General features: G+C 32.2%; 2 protein-coding genes across 4 annotated transcripts in view; both read right to left on the bottom strand.

Moving 5' to 3' along the window:
• LOC118744679 (serine/threonine-protein kinase MARK2) overlaps positions 1-6,316 on the bottom strand; it is a 40,926-nt gene extending 34,610 nt beyond the window's left edge. For 2 of the 3 annotated variants that reach the window (XM_036477858.1, XM_036477859.1), the window contains exon 1: positions 4,776-6,316. In XM_036477858.1, the coding sequence (XP_036333751.1) occupies positions 4,776-6,155 (1,380 nt within the window). In that variant the 5' untranslated portion in view covers positions 6,156-6,316. The remainder of the gene's footprint in view (positions 1-4,775) is intronic. The other variant, XM_036477857.1, reaches the window with a different exon arrangement.
• Positions 6,317-12,701: 6,385 nt separating this feature from the next.
• Positions 12,702-15,147, bottom strand: part of LOC118744685 (box A-binding factor-like) — a 28,503-nt gene continuing 26,057 nt past the window's right edge. The window contains exon 3 of the mRNA XM_036477876.1: positions 12,702-13,100. Within this exon, the coding sequence (XP_036333769.1) occupies positions 13,062-13,100 (39 nt within the window). The 3' untranslated portion in view covers positions 12,702-13,061. The remainder of the gene's footprint in view (positions 13,101-15,147) is intronic.

Below are 15,147 nucleotides of genomic sequence, written 5' to 3'. Positions count from 1 at the left end.
TTATGCCAGATCCAACGCAAATCAATCTTTTTGACGACCCAATGTCCATGTTGAAAGTATGCCGGTGGAGCTAATGCCTCATGAGCATGCCTCAATCTCACGGTGTCACATGATGTTCTAGTAATCGATATTTTCTGGGACATCAACCGATTTTGGATGACCTCCACGAAATTCGTCCCGTAGCGAAGTACGACCACTACATAATTAGGAAATTCAGCGAAACACGGTGGCTCGAGATTGTGTTTCATAACTAGGGCAACCCAAAAATTGCTCCGAAACTTATTTTAAGCGCTTAAAATATGCCAATAAATTCTAAATATATGCTCCACAAAATGCTTATAAAATCATTATAAGCCATAAGATATACTTTTGAATTTCGTTTATGTACGTATGTGTATGCCCAAAAATGCTTTTAACTTTATTTGCAGCACCTAAAATGTTCTAAATTACATAAAAGTGTATGTACATAAATATTTATACTTATTCAATTTGTTTTTAAAACATATGTATGCAAGTACATGGAAACTAATTCACAAATTGTTTCACATACGAATTCATACTGTTTATGTTTGTAGATACATATGTACAGCGGAAAGTACTAGTCGGGAGTCCTTCAGTCGAATACCGGTACCTCGTGGTATATGCTGTTGTCCTAGAAGGTGACAATTGACTCCCGCTGCGTAACTTTGCCCTAGTACTTGTAGTAGTACCACGTAGCCTAGCCTGTAACCGAACCACGTTTCGTATTTCGCTGCGTAACCGGGTACTAGTAATAATAAAGACTTCCATAACAAAACCTATTTCCTTGTGTTTGATGAAATCCTTGTTAGGCAGTGGCGGGACGACTCATCTGTCAAGAGCGAAACATATACATAAATAGTATTATCCTTCTCGCACATAAAAAAAAAAGCTTTATATAAACACGATGTGAACGTGTACTTTGATATTTATTTCCTTTTCGACACAGTGTTGTTATTATTTTAGAATTTTTTTTTATTAGTTCTAAACGTAACAACGCAACGCAAAGCATCCGAAAATATGCATTTACTGCAAAATATGTTCTAAGAAATATAAAACTTTATATTTTTTGGAGAAACGTGTTGCTAATATGCCTGACCAAAAAACATGCCCGAACATATTTTGGGTTGCCCTATTCATAATTTAAAAGTCAAAGCGAGTTTATCGTCACGCTGCGTTTGATTTAATCGATAAAATATGCATACATACATATTTCTGTACATGGAAACTTGGTCAAAACTTATTCAACGCGCATTTTTATGTTTGCAGTTAATTATTATGCATATTGGCATTCAATAGCCAACTGACTTTGAAAATTGCACTTCCTCTCTTTTCTTGACTTTCTTTCGAAACCCTAATACGGTAACTCAAAAAATTCAGGTCGAACATTAATCTGTTTAAATGCGGCTTCAATATTTGTACCACAAATGGAGGCATGCGTATGCACGTACATACCACATAGGACGTGTGAACTGTATTATATTACAATTCAAAATTCTAATTAATTTTGTAACTCAAAATTCTTGGATTCTTCCGTTCTTAACAAGTCTGTAATGATTGCGAGTTTTTAAAATTTCAACTTTTAATAAAAATAGCAAATTTTTTCACACTATAAATTTCTATTTTTAGCTTTTTTTTAACTCTTTTCAATTTCTTTTTCCATTTTTTAAATACATAATTTGATTTTATTTTTTTAGTTAAAATGTCACTCGTTTTATTTTATTTTATTATATTTATGTAGTTAACTTAATTGTTATTTGTTTAATAATTTTATAATTTCTTTAACTTTTTCAATTTTACAATTTTTAAGTTTTTGCATTTTATAATTTTCTTAACTTTTTTCATTTTAATATTTTTTAACTTTTTCATTTTAATATTTTTTAACTTTATTTTTTTTTTAATTAATTATTTTTTTATTTTTTATTTATTATTATTTTTTATCAAATTTTATTCATTTTGTCAAAATTTTTTAATTTTCTAATTCTATCTTTTTTACTTTTCCATTTTAATATTTTTTTAACTTTTTTAACTTTATTATTTTATTAACTGCTTTCATTAATTATCTTTTATGTTTTTCTTTTATTATTTTTAAATTTTTATTATCTATGTACAACTTTTTTATTATTTTTATTTTCTTGCATACATATATATATTTTTTAATTTCATACACATGTTAACACTGTCGGCCACTTGAATACGGCCTCTTAAAATTTCGAAGAAAATTTGTTTAATTATTATAAATTTTGTATAAAGTTTGAAAATCGAATTTACACGGTTTTTGTTATAGAATGTGCTACATATATTTTCAAAAAATTACAATATTACTTTTTTATTTGATTATTATTTTTTGTTGCCCTTATTTTTTTAGTTTTTTTTTTATTAACTGCTTATTTTGATTTTATTTATTTATTCTTAAATAATCTACATAAGAATATTCTGAAATATTTTACTATAAGTGCGATTTCTTTTTTATAAGCTTTTTTACTAAACCCAACTCGTCGTCAAAATCTTAAATCTTTTCCAACTTTTTTCACAGTATACTTGTGATAGAAAATTCTTGAAAGCCTCGAGACTATGGGTATGTTCATACACATGCACGTAGATTTGGGCATTTCCAGTCTGGCGTGAGGTGACATTTGTATAACAAAATGTTACAAAATAAAATGAAAGTCAAAATTTTAAAAAAATTTTCTATATTTGCATAGTAATTAAGTAGCCTCTATTCAGTAAAACAATTGGTGGTAAAGATTTAAAGATATAAGCAAGCATATGCGGCGCCGTGATTTTGAAAAAACACAAGTGCGTTTTGACCTGGGTTACAAAATTGCAAAACCCTGCGAATTGGGCAAGTTTTTTTATCAGCCGAAGTAGCTGACACAAATCTCTCATCCTTTTAAATGGCGCAGAAATATGGACGTTGTCTAACAAAGGTGATAAGGCTTTGGGGGCTTTCGAGAGAACTATGTATTATTCGCAAGATCTATTACGGCCCCGTTCGCATGGGCGACAAGTACCGAAGAAGATGGAATGACGAGCTGTATGCGCTTTTTAATGACATGGACACAGTTATGCGAATAAAAAACAGCGATTGCGGTGGCTTGGACATGTTATACGTATGGATGACGATGCTCCGGTGAAAAAATCCTTCGGCTCAGCCACCCATGGGTGGACGGACAACGAAAGCAAGGAAGGCCCTGTCCGCACTTGCGTTGAACAACTGGCGTATATCCGCAAAAGAGATAAGCAATTGACGAAATTTAACCGACAAACGGTTGTAGTGCCAAATAAGAAGAAGTATCTGACGTAACATTACATGATGTTCAACTAAATATGCCAAATTTGAAACCAATTGGGGCACAAATACAGCTTTTCAAATAAAGAATTAGAAGTAACTGACGTAACATTACATGAAGTTTCGTTACACAAATTTCAATTGAATTTTTTTAGTTAATTTGTTTTCAAACGAATGAATGTTATTTCGAATATGTACATTTTTCATTTTGACTTCTGCACCTCCTAGCAGTTCCATTCTTTGTAAATCTATGTCTTACTATGCTTTAATGAAATATGCCAAATTTGAAACCAATTGGGGCATAAATACAGCATTTCTAAATATCTCGACCCAGGCGACGCCTAGCGGGACTATGTATAATAAAAAGTATCCAAATTGGCCCATAAATTTGTCGCTATAGACCTTCCGCTGGAGAGTTATTCGGGATATATTGAAAGCATAAAGTTAAAAAACTTATGAATGGGTGTTTCATTAAAAAATAAAATAATAATATTTTAAACTTAAAATAGGATTTTTTAAAGTACAAGATGCACATTATCAAACAAAAGAAACCCAGTATAATATTATACACAAATGTATGTAACTGTGTGGATTCCATTTCAATTAAGTGTTCCGCTTAAAAAAAAAAAGTACTGAATAAAATTTTTCTTTCGTTTATTTTTAGCAACTTTCGCTCTTTCAGGCCATCGTCGTAAATACTAAACACATATGTATAGTTGTAGATACGTAGTACATACCAGAGTTGCATTTAGTACTTTCCGTACTTAAAAGCTAAATCATGGTCACCCTTTTTTTGGTTCACTCTTCAGCTTTAAAGTTTGCATTATTGTAAACAATAAAGTGATCTGATCTGTAGTATGTGGTGGCTTTGTTTGTAAAAATTAGTATAAATTTTTTTAATAAAACCATTTAATCCTTTACCTGTTCACCCACTACCACAAAAAAGTGAACTGACTTAAATAAAAAATCGAGCAAATTAATAAAATAAAACAGCAAACAAAAGTCATGAATATTGTTAAGGCTGTTATGCATAATTAGAAACAAAATTACCGAGTTTTATGTTATGTAACAATTTGTTAATTTTTGGTTCATTCACAAGGAGTTGATTGGTACCAGTTTAAGATTGCTTGAATTGTTATGTGAAAAGTGTTGTCGTTAAATACATTAATGACTGGTGATGGTGAGTACACTATAGAAGTTAGAGTATTTTTAATTTATTATCATTTTTGCAGTAACGCTTTCCATAGTGGCTGTAAATTAACAGTTAAGCATTTTATATTACAAACTTTAGTGATTTCACCTATGCCGTTATTAATTCTAAAATGAAAAACTTACTTAATGCTAAAACTAATTTTTCATAACTATTTTAAATTATTTATGACTACCTAGGTACATATACATATGTATGTAATATCACTGCTTAAATAACTTTTTCATAGATTTACCTTAAGTATTCAAACTTTACCTGATTATTTTGTACAACATTGCCAACGTGTCGATTATTGTAAACAGTAGTATGCACAGAATTGGATGTAGTCGTCGCCCTTTCGGATGCTGGTATCTGCGCGGCTGCTACCTTGGGCGTAGTAGTAGTAGTTATAATTTGATTCGTTCTTGCCACCGCTCTCTCACGCTCGCTCGGCACGGTTGTAATACGCGTCGACGGCACATGCTTGCTGGCCGTTCCACTTTTACTAGCCGCTGCCCGCTGACTAATCATGGACTCAAACTTCTTTAAATTCTCCTGACGGTGTTTATCGATTAGAGCAGAATCTGTCTGCGAGATCAATTTGCCTGTATTGGCGGTAGGGTTGGTGTTGTTGTTGCTTACACTGACTCTGTGCGATGTGTTCGAGGGCACAAAAATACGTTTCGTCGATTCATTACCACTGTACCGTAAACTCTCTCTAACACTCGGTTGGGGTGGTGTCGGCGGCAACTCTTTATTAGCCACAATCTTTTTTTGTTTTATGATGTCACGCATTGCCATTGTTTCGCTATTTTTGGTGTCGGAAGATGTGCGTGTAATTTTGGTTTTATATGGCGCTGTAACGCCTTTGGAGTATGCACCAACAGAGCTGCGTGCGCCGGTGCCACGTTGGAAGTCGGTAATGGAGTCACTTGAGTTTTCTAGGTCAGATGGCGGCGCAAGGTAGCTGAAGCCGGTGCCTGACGCCATTTCACTGTTGCCAGGTTGTAGTAAATTCTCTGTTTCGCCATAACGTTTACTTTGCTTCTTTCGATCCATTTTCAATTCTTCGATACTTGGTTGTCGTATATGCTCCATTTTTTTAAAACTTTCTTCCATTTCGAAGATGTGCTTCTCAATCGAACCCAATGCAAAGGACACATTCACATCATCTTCGACAGTGAGCACCAAAGTGGGTTCCTTGCTTAGCTTCGATGTTGGGGTTACGGCTGCTGATACCGACGTATACGGTGCTATAGAGGAAGCTGCATTTCGTGTAGTGGTTATCTTATTGCGCAAGCGCACAACATCTTCATCTATAATAATATCAGTATCTCTTGGTAAAGTCATACGATTGGAACGTGCTATGATTTCTGTATTGCCAGTGCTAGTTTTGGTGGTCATTGTTGTGTCTTCCATGGAACGTGCAGTGTTCGAGCCTTGTGCTGAATAAGTGTCGTCCACAACACCGACACTAGCTGCTGTCTGCTCTCCGTCAATTTTGCCAGCAGCTTCATCACTATTGTCATCGATGTCTAAATCGACTTTTGTAATGATCGGCGGTGTGGGTGCCATACCTTTACGATGCGTTGGCAGGCGGAAGCTTTTTCGTGTACTATCACTACGATTTAAATCGGGAGTATCCATTTCTTGCATTACCCAATGCTCAGCAATTAAGCGAAACAGTTACTCTTGAGGTGTCGTCGCAACTATGTTTGGGTAACACACTAGCGCATATGTATATAGCGTAACTTGTATGCACGCAAAACGAGTTGCAGGAACTGTATTTTCGTTTTCTAATTGCAATCTAAAACAACCTGTATGGTACATATACAAAAAAAATATATAAAAACTAAACAAATTGACATAGTGAAGGCTGGTGCGCCACAGAAACTGCTGCTGAAAATTTCTAAAGAGCACCAGACGTAGCAATCGATGTTAAAATTGCTCAAGTTTCGCTATTGCAAAATTATATTAGGGACAGGTATAACCTTAAACCCTTAAAATACCCTTAATTACATAAGTTTCTAAAATTATATGGAATATACTTTCGAGTTTGAGGCAATCCACCTGATATTACATCTCATTTGTTAACAGCTTTAGAACTTAAACAGCTAATTACAAGATGATCCTTCCCGAACTTATTGTCACTTAAATCCGCAAACGAGATTTTTTATATGAGGTGAGGGTTCAGATTAAAACAGATGCAGATAAATAAATATAGTTAACACTTGTTTTCTTGTTCAAATAAATATTTCTAACTACATTGCATTATCACACAAAGGATCCAAAATATTTTTATATTAAAGAAAAATTTAGTTACTAGTGGCGTTTTCTTTTCTGCAAAAAATGTTGCCGTTTCATACTGTTGTGTGAAGTTGGCAATAGGAAAGTAACACTTTTCCGTAGAAAATAACAAAATTTTTAAGAGAGGCATGAAGGATGATAATGTTGGCTCTGTTTAGCAGTCCACTTTCGTATAGAAATTTTCATGCCTCTTAAGAAAAACTTTAGCAAATTTGAGTAAGTTAGTTTTCATCAATACACAAGGCAGGGGGAGAAATTCGAGAATTGAAATAACAACGCATTATTAATTACTTTGGGCCAAACAAGAGTGTTTTTTGATAAATTCAAATTCATAAAGTTCAAGTGCGTATATTAAGCAATAAAATTCATGATTTATATATTTAATTTTATCGAAATAAATTTGTTTTGCATTTGCGTATATAACTTTTTCATTAATTTTACAGCTTGAGTGCAAATTTGTTGCACAATTTTCCAAAATTAAATCTTCGTTTTCCAGCCAAATGTAAACATAGTATTATGTATTTAAAAAAAAATATAGTTATCCGGAACTGCTAAATGTATTTATTAATAGATCAATGCAAAAGTGCAAATTAAGGTGCACAACCTTCATTGATAGGCTTAATTAGATTTGAAGTAAACAACGTCAAAGGAAATGTTTTACGTATTGCATTAAAAATTGATTGAAAAATATTTGATTTAGAATTAGAGTGAATCTATATTTTCATGTAACGCATCATTGCAATAGTGATTGTCATGATACATACTTATGTATGTATATAAAGCGCGTGTGTAAAAATAAAACGGTATGGACTATCGATAGATGATAATGTGCTAATAATTAATATGCCCATACTAAACGATTGATGTGAGACAAATGAGTTCGGGAACGTCTGCTTGTCTGCCTGCGTACATTTAAGTGCTAATTTCTTTAATTTTACAAATCCAACAATTTACTTTTATAATTTAACAATCTTATACGACAATATACATACATACATATAGTGTCGGACAAAAGTATTGGCACAGCGAGTTTTTAGCAATGTATGCAACGTTATTCTAGAATCCTTTCGCAAATTTTTGTTATAAAATTTTGGTTCATACTACAACAAAAAACGTAAAAATGAAATCTCTGCACTTTGTGCAAAACTCAGGAAAATTCGATAAATTTGGATATTTATTTGTAACTTTCCAATCAGATTCTTTAGAAAAATTTTAAGAAAAAAGTTGCTAGAAAATCACGTTATTAATTAATTTGTTTTATAAGAAAACTGGCACTTTGTTATACTAAAAAAAATTGAATTGGCTATAAAACTGCATGCCCTGAAGAAATACGCAAACTAGTATGCAAATTTATTGAATTTTCCTGAGTTTTGCACAAGGTTTAGATTTTTTTTATGTTTTTTTTTTCGTGTATTATGAACTATATTTTTATACAAAATTATCAAAAAGAAATTATAATTAAAAACTTTGCAGAAATTGCGAAATATTCTCTGTGCCAATACTTTTGTTCGTCACTGTATGTATGTATGTATATGAATACTACACAATGGTATTTATACAATTATGTATGTACGTACATAAACTTACAATGTATTAAACTTAAACTAACTCGATTTTGTGTAATTTAAAGTGCAGGTCCTAAGTATTGAGCATAATATTGTATGTATGAATACAAGTTGATTTACATACACAGTTTTTAAATTTAATTTAAGCTATGGAGATAGGTACCAGTCAATTATTCACCACACATTTATACTTAATTACAAATAAGTGGTCATGATTAAATTTCCTGTATTAAGATAACACTATCTTAACTTACAAATGTAATTTAAGGACATTTTTGATTTGTCGATTTTGCGAGCAAAAAAAAACAACAAATAACTGTGAAAATTTTCCCGACTATAATGGAAGAGAAAAAATGCGACATAGACCGCAATTATTAAAATTTTAGGGTAAAAGGTTTGGCTATTGAAATCACGAAAATTTACCAGTGCATAGTTGATATTTTGCTCAAGACATCTCTTTTACGGCTGACGATTTTTTATGAAAACTGGGAACGCTGACAAGTTGACTAAATCTTAGCGCATATACAATGGAGGAAAAAATAAAGGAGAAAACAACGTTGAGAAGTTTTGGATATTTTCCTTTTGCTTATTTTATTTAATTTTTTTTATAAAAGCGCACTGTAGCACACGTTCGCTACAATTATAACGAGTAGTCCCTTCTTATTATCTATGTTCTTTGACATGGCCATGGAAAAAGAAAATAAACCTTCTTCCATGTAAAAAAATTTCGCTAATACTTTGTATGGAAAAAATGCGTAGAACCGTCGGCAAAAAAAAATATTAAAAATCCAATCTTTAGCCACTTCAAATTTGCACACTGATAATAATAATAGATTGGCGCTTACACATACATATGTTCGTGTTTGGCTGTACTTCTCCTCCGATTTGTGGCGTGCGCCTTGATATTGTCACACAAAGGGGAGGGACCTACAGTTTTACGCCGACTCCGAACGCGATCGTATTTTTATGAGAAGCTGTTTTTCATGGCAGAAATACACTCGGAAGTTAGCCATTGCCTGCCGAGGGGCGGCTGCTGTTAACCACTACGCCATAGCGGCCGCCCATTACACATTATTATACTAAAATTGAATGGGCCATAAAATATTTAAAGTTTTGAGGAAAATTTGTTGAACTTTCCTTAATTTTGTATAAAGTTTGAAACTTAGATTTATATAGTTTTTTATAGCATGAAACATATTTTTGTAAAAAATAACAAAAAAAATTTAGCTTGTTGGCAACAAATTGGCGACTCACCGGTTTATTACCGTGGTGACAAATCGGTAACATCATTTCTTTCATGTCAATTTCGGAGTAGATAAGCTATCGAAAATTCCAAACATTATCCAAAAGGTTAAAGTTTAATTTACACCAAAGACAGGATTGAAAAAAATAGGAAGCCCCATAGCGAAAGAAAGAATTAATTCCGTTTCTAGGTTACAATAAATAAGTATACAAAAAATAAATGAAGTATTAAAAAGAGATTAGAAAACGACTCATTCAGGTGAGTTGCCTTCGGCGGACGTTTTAGAGCGACTGGTGAAAAGAAATCGATACGATGGCGATATTACCGTCAATAAACAACACAAAGTAGTTTTTTGTGAAAATTGCAGATAGAGGGTATTGAATATTAGCCCTCGATTAGTACAACGACCTAAACGACGGAGAAATAGCGACGAAATCAACGCAAAAAATATCGTTCCCGCGACGTTCGGGTCTACGTAAACGGAACGACCCAGACTTATATCTGGCCAATGACTTTCCCTTCAGCAACATTCCCCAAAAACGCTTGTACTTGAACTTGTATTGTTACAAAAAGGAAAAAATAAATGAAGTCAAAGGACAGCACTTTGAGCAAAATCACTGTTCTTTGAAATAAAAAATGGAATGGTCACCGTCACAGCTATAGGGGAACTAAAAGTCCAAGAATAAGAGCAGCACGGTTCATTTATTTATGTGGGACGTATTTAGCACACATGCTTGATTCTACATAAATATGTATACACCCAAATATATTCCAATGCTGCTTCAATTTTTGTGCACACGTGAATTATTTAGCAAGAAAAATAAACTTGCTGGTTGCTGACATTTTGAAACCTCTCGCTATCTGGCAACACTAAATTTGTGATATAAACAAACATCAGATGTTTATTTCACACTATGATCACTTAAACTACTCTCCGCTGTCAATGGAAAAATATGCGTGAGTGCTGATATAAATATAAAAATATATATATATATATATAAATACATGACGCAAAATAAATGTGTGGGTGTGGTTTGGTTTGACAAAAAAAAAAAACTTCCAATGGCACGCGTATGCAAATAAATGTGTTAAATACTATGTTTGGCAAGCAATACTAAAATTTCGGATATTAATAAAAAAAAAAACAATGAAAAATGTCTACATGTTAAAAAACACAAGATATCAATATTTGGCATTCACGGTGGTGCTATATGAACCATTTTGAAGAGTGGACATTTTATAATATGCAATTGCTTTAAAGACAATAGAAATTAATTTTTTTTCTGTAGTATTTAATCATAAATCTTACTGATCATTTTACTTTGATATTTTTTCAACTGCAGTGAGAAAGGAGTTTAATTACGCCAACCAAATATATTTCTCACAACACAAGATTTGCTAACATTTTCAGATTAAAATAGTTTATTTAAAATGTTAACACTTTTAGGACCTGCACTTTGAAGTACCAAATTAAAAATAAACGTAGTGTCGCGTTCAGTTCAACTTACCATTTACTTAAAAACTACCTTACAATTAAGGGATATACATAACACGTACATACATACATACATAAGCACAACATATGGAAGTATCTGTGAGCGTTTGAAAAATAAATAAAAAGAAAAATAGCAAAAGCAAAAAAATTAAAAATAAACCCTAAATATAAAGAGGAAACCAAAAAAAAAGGATAAATAAAAAATAATAATACAAAAGTATAAGAATACAACATAAACTAAATAAGTGAAAGCAAAACTGGCAATTGACAAGTACATACTACTTTAAACAGTCGCTACAAATTTGTACATAACTCAGTGGTTAACGTTGCGGGCTTTGAACATTGATGATGCGGGTTCGATTCCTGCTGAAGTCTATGTAGAAAAAGAAGTCTGATGAGGAGATGTGGTGATCTCCGAAATAGCAGCTATAACTTCTACCGCTTCGACTTTGTTGTTTTTTTCTCATTTTTCCTAACAAACAAATCGTGGTACGAAGCTCAAAAAACATTGTTAAAAAAAAGCAAATATTCTTACGCTACAATAATAATAACAAAAAATTTTACCATTTGAAGCGGTCCAAACCGCAGTTCAGATATATGTACTCGCGAAAAGCTTCTTGCACCGGCACAAGTTCGATTTTTGGAACGGTTTGAAAAGCTTTTGCAGTCAGCTTTTAATAATTTACCTAAATGCTTTTATACAAATAATTTTAAGATAATTTTAAGAACGAATCTTCGTCTAATCTTATTGCACAATAACTACAGATACACATATGTACATATGTAGGTATGTATGCACGTAAGTATGTATTGTAAATGCGACAACACAATGGATCTAAAAAGTAAACGGCTGGACCATTTCAACGATAAGCTTTACTATGAGGGTCCCAAAATTAGTAGTAGAACGGTCAAAAAGGCTCGCAAAAATTTTGTCGCGAACTTCTTATTCTGCAGGCAGTCCGCACTTTTGGCGAAAAAATTGTGAGTGATGCAATTATGTAATCGAAAAACTAAGATTTAGCAACGCTTGAAAAGAAGACGTAACACTTAAGCCATTCTTAGTTTTCCATTTTTACTATGTATTTCGGAACGAATTTCCGTCACTCTGCCTCAGATTTGGTCTGAAGTAAAACCGCTTTGGAAGTTGTGCCATTTCCAGTGTAATTTTTTATTTTCACTTTTGGCCTGACCTTATTTCTTGATACTAAAGTGATTTTTTTTTTTTGCCGAACCTAGAGGTCACGCCCTTTTACATTTTTCGGTGATACCTACATTCAACAGTAAACCATTTTTTTTAAATACATTGTGTTGCTGAAATAATCAAAAACGTGCTTTAGAAAAAGTTTAATGATTTTGGTGAGCTTTAATTTACTTACATTAGGGTGGTAATTCAGTTAAATGAGCTTTGGTTTTCTGCTCGAGACAAAAACAAAAAAAAAATCCAAATTGCATTGCAAAAATACTTCAGATTCGAAGGTTTACCGCGAGTTTTTTTCTGGTACGAACTTATATATGTACATACATACATATACATACATATTATGTATAAAAAAGCACGTTAGAATTCTTTAAGACAATTTTTTCAATTACAATTTAACTTTTTTTAGTTACCCTTTTTGTTTTTAAATTCTGAGCCGTTTCTTCGCTTAATTTGACAAAAAAGCCTTGAATGCAAATTTCATGGAATTATTTGGTCTTGACGCTTAAAGTGTTTTAGATCCATTGTGTTGTTCAAATTAAATTAAATATTGATAAAACATTCGGTGCAATTGGTATTTGGTATTTGCATTTTTTTTTTTTGCAGAGCTAAGCGTTTTTTCAGTGATTAGTTGCACAAAACCAAAACTGCTAGCACTATCATACATGCGAAATTATACAGTAATTTTGTTTTCTTCATTTAGGAAAAACATATGCACGTAGTAAATAACAAAATTTTTTTTTTTTGCATTCGCTTAAAGTAGTTTAGGAATTAGGGTGGGTAGCTGAAATATCTGAAATTAAATACAACAAAAAATTAGCTTTCAATTTACGATTCACTTGTTAAATTACTACTAGAAACAAAACAAAGGAAATTGATTATTATGAGAACATAAGATATATGCTTCAACAGTTAAAACATATACATTTTTACAGACAATAGGAAAAAAACACACAACAAGGTGATGTACACAAATAGTATATTAAATAACTTATTTTACGAGTATTATTATTAGAAATGCAAATGTGCATAAAATCTGCGGTTATAAATACATATGTGCTGTGACTGATAAAATTTAAATTTATTAATATATACATACATATAAATTTATGCAATAAGACAACACATGTGCTTAAGCATGTATATAAGACAGAAAACGAATTAATTATTGATTACAAAATGTAGTTATATAAAACATAAATAAGCTTCATCTTATCACCAAAGACACATATGAACAGAAAAAATAAATAAATAAGCGTTTACAGTGATTGCCTATGGCTCTTGTAATAACCCTGCAAACCAAATTTCTCGAAATCTTAACGAAATCTTTAGGAGTATCTAATATGAAGTACACGAACTCGTAAAGAAATTTATGTACGAAAAATAAAGAAAGTTCTGAAAAACTTCTGCAAGAAATTCTTCACATAACAGCATTATTTTCATTTGTTTACCGATTTTCTTCCGAAATTTCGTAAAAACGTATGTACATACTACATATGTATGTACAATATAATAATCTGGTACTGATGAGTCACGTTTTGTAGTTGGAGCATACAAGGCAGATATAATAGACTAGTGAACCTGTCGCAATTCTAGCTGTGTTTTCTTGGGCAAGAATTGGGATCTGCATAAAACAACGATATGATCCTGATATAGATCTGTTTCAATTTATCATCCGTTCCGTTTGTTTTGTTTTACTGATAATTTGGCCCCACAGTTTGGGAGCACTGACAAATGAATTCATACACGAACAGACATGCTGTCATTGTTTCTTTTAACTTGTGTCAAATAAATCGCCTTTATCTATCTATCCATATTCTATTCTATACTATAATAAAACTGTAGATTGTTTGTATGTTTGAACTTACTAATTTCCGGAACTACTGAATGGATTTTCATGAGGCTTTAACTGTTATATAGAGAGTGACGTGGGACGTAACCTAGGGTTTGATCGCGATTTGACGATCGTCAGATTATTCAAGTGCACAATTTTTAGCATATAATTAACCTACCTTTCTTTAATATGACGCGCTCGAGTAAATCCAACTATCAATTTTTTTACTATTCGGATCTGCTGCCCTATGCGCGCCGCTCTGCACAGATGGCCTAGATTTGGTAGAGGTACTCAACAGACTACAGGATATCCCCCATATGTTAATGTGACGCGCTCGAGTAAATCCCCAAATGCCTTGTTGGGCTCTCCTACTATAAAGTATTATTATGATTCGAAACGATCCGTAATTTTTTTTATTTTCCTTCTGGCAAGACATCTTTACCTCATATCTATCAGTTAATAGCGTATTGTATTCCACCGCTTGTTTGGCCATTATTTACAATAAAATTTTGGAGTGTGCAATATTTCTTTGTAAAATTTCATCAGTTTCCAATTTTATTCAACAATCACAAATCTATTGGAGCGCATTCAGACAGAGAGATTTAGAAAATAATATCAGATTGACACTAACATTAATCCCCAACTCATGTAAAACTAGTATCAAAATTTAGAGAAAAAGAAAGTATGTAGATTTAAAATTTTGCAGAACAATCATATAATAACTAACTGAGAAAAGTAAAATACGGCTACAATACATACAAGTCGAGACTGCTTATTTTTGTGTTAAAATTTATAGTTGCATTTTGTGCAGGAAGAGTGAAAAAATCCACTACCTATAGTTAGAGAAGCAAAATTTATAAAAATATATACAGTGGTGGTCACGAATTTGGAATTTTGTAATCTGTAATATATTGTTGTTTTCCACACAATTTTTCCATTAAAAAAGGCCTCAAGCTCAATAAAAATTGTTAAGAGTTTTGTAATTTGCACAAAATTTTACTTGCTA

The sequence above is a fragment of the Rhagoletis pomonella genome, unplaced genomic scaffold (assembly GCF_013731165.1).
Source record: "Rhagoletis pomonella isolate Grant_MI unplaced genomic scaffold, Rhpom_1.0 Rhpom_scaffold_00008, whole genome shotgun sequence".
NCBI classification, from domain to species: domain Eukaryota; kingdom Metazoa; phylum Arthropoda; class Insecta; order Diptera; family Tephritidae; genus Rhagoletis; species Rhagoletis pomonella.
This window is presented reverse-complemented; position numbering and strand designations above follow the sequence as displayed.